Raw genomic sequence first — 1,140 nt, forward strand, 5'->3', positions numbered from 1 at the left:
GTGCATAACTGGCTCTCCATCCCTCTGTGTGCCATGTATGTGGCCTCTCTGGCGGGGAACAGCCTGATCCTGTGGGTAGTGTGGTCAGAGCCCGCCCTGCACCAGCCCATGTACTACTTCCTGTCGATGCTGGCAGTGACTGATCTGGGCCTGTCTGCCTCCATGCTGCCCACCATGCTCCCCTTCTACATGCTGGGTCTCAGACAGGTGGCAGCAGATACGTGCCTGGACCAACTCTTCTTCATCCACACTTTCTCCATCATGGAGTCCTCTGTGCTGCTGACCATGGCTGTTGACCGTTTTGTGGCCATTAGCAAGCCCCTGAGCTACAAGGCCATCCTCACCAGCTCCCGTGTCGCCAGCTTGGGCCTGGCCAGTGTGGTGCGCAGCGTCGGGCTCCACGTCCCCGCCCCCATCATGCTGAAGAGGCTGCCTTACTGCCAGAATCGCCTGCTCTCCCACTCTTATTGCCTACACCCAGATGTCATGAAGCTGGCCTGTGCAGACACCCATGTCAACAGTGCCTACGGTCTCTTTGTGGTGCTCTCCACACTGGGGGTGGACTCGGTGCTCCTTGTTCTCTCCTACGGGCTGATCCTTCAAACAGTGCTATCCATTGCTTCCAGTGCCGAGCGCCTCAAAGCCCTCAACACTTGTGTCTCCCACGGCTGTGCTGTGTTGCTCTTCTACACACCTATGATCGGCCTGTCCATGATCCACAGATTTGGGAGCGGCACCTCCCCTTCCAGCCGTGTACTGCTCTCCTACCTTCACTTTCTCACACCTCCAGTGCTCAATCCAGTGGTTTACACCATGAAGACCAAGCAGATCCGGCTGAGGCTGCTACGCTTCTTCTGGTTGGGCAGAGCTGGCGTCAGAGACACTCAGGCTCATTAAGTCTTTGGTAGAGAGAAGGTGTCATAGTTGTCCTGTAATGAACAATTTAACATAAAATCCCATGTGAGGAGAAGACTGTAACAAGGAGACAATTTGGTCTTCTTATGAAGTTCTCACTCATGGGAAAAAATAATCACAGTCTCCTTTCCTTATTTCTCATAAAACAAAGGTTCACTGAGCGCCTACTCTGTTTAATGCACGATCGTTGACTCTGGAAATACAAATGAAACTTAAGATACAGCC

The 1,140-nt window shown here is 53.2% G+C and overlaps 1 protein-coding gene across 1 annotated transcript; it reads left to right on the forward strand.

Moving 5' to 3' along the window:
• Nucleotides 1–3: 3 nt before the first annotated feature.
• LOC144219084 (olfactory receptor 51G2-like) lies at nt 4–897 on the forward strand (the record flags this gene model as incomplete). Its single annotated transcript, XM_077749058.1, has 1 exon — nt 4–897. A coding segment is annotated over one exon (894 nt), but the record flags the coding sequence as incomplete, so codon positions are not given.
• Nucleotides 898–1,140: the final 243 nt, after the last annotated feature.

The sequence above is a fragment of the Crocuta crocuta genome, unplaced genomic scaffold (assembly GCF_008692635.1).
Source record: "Crocuta crocuta isolate KB4526 unplaced genomic scaffold, BGI_CrCroc_1.0 C28604734, whole genome shotgun sequence".
Lineage (NCBI taxonomy): Eukaryota > Metazoa > Chordata > Mammalia > Carnivora > Hyaenidae > Crocuta > Crocuta crocuta.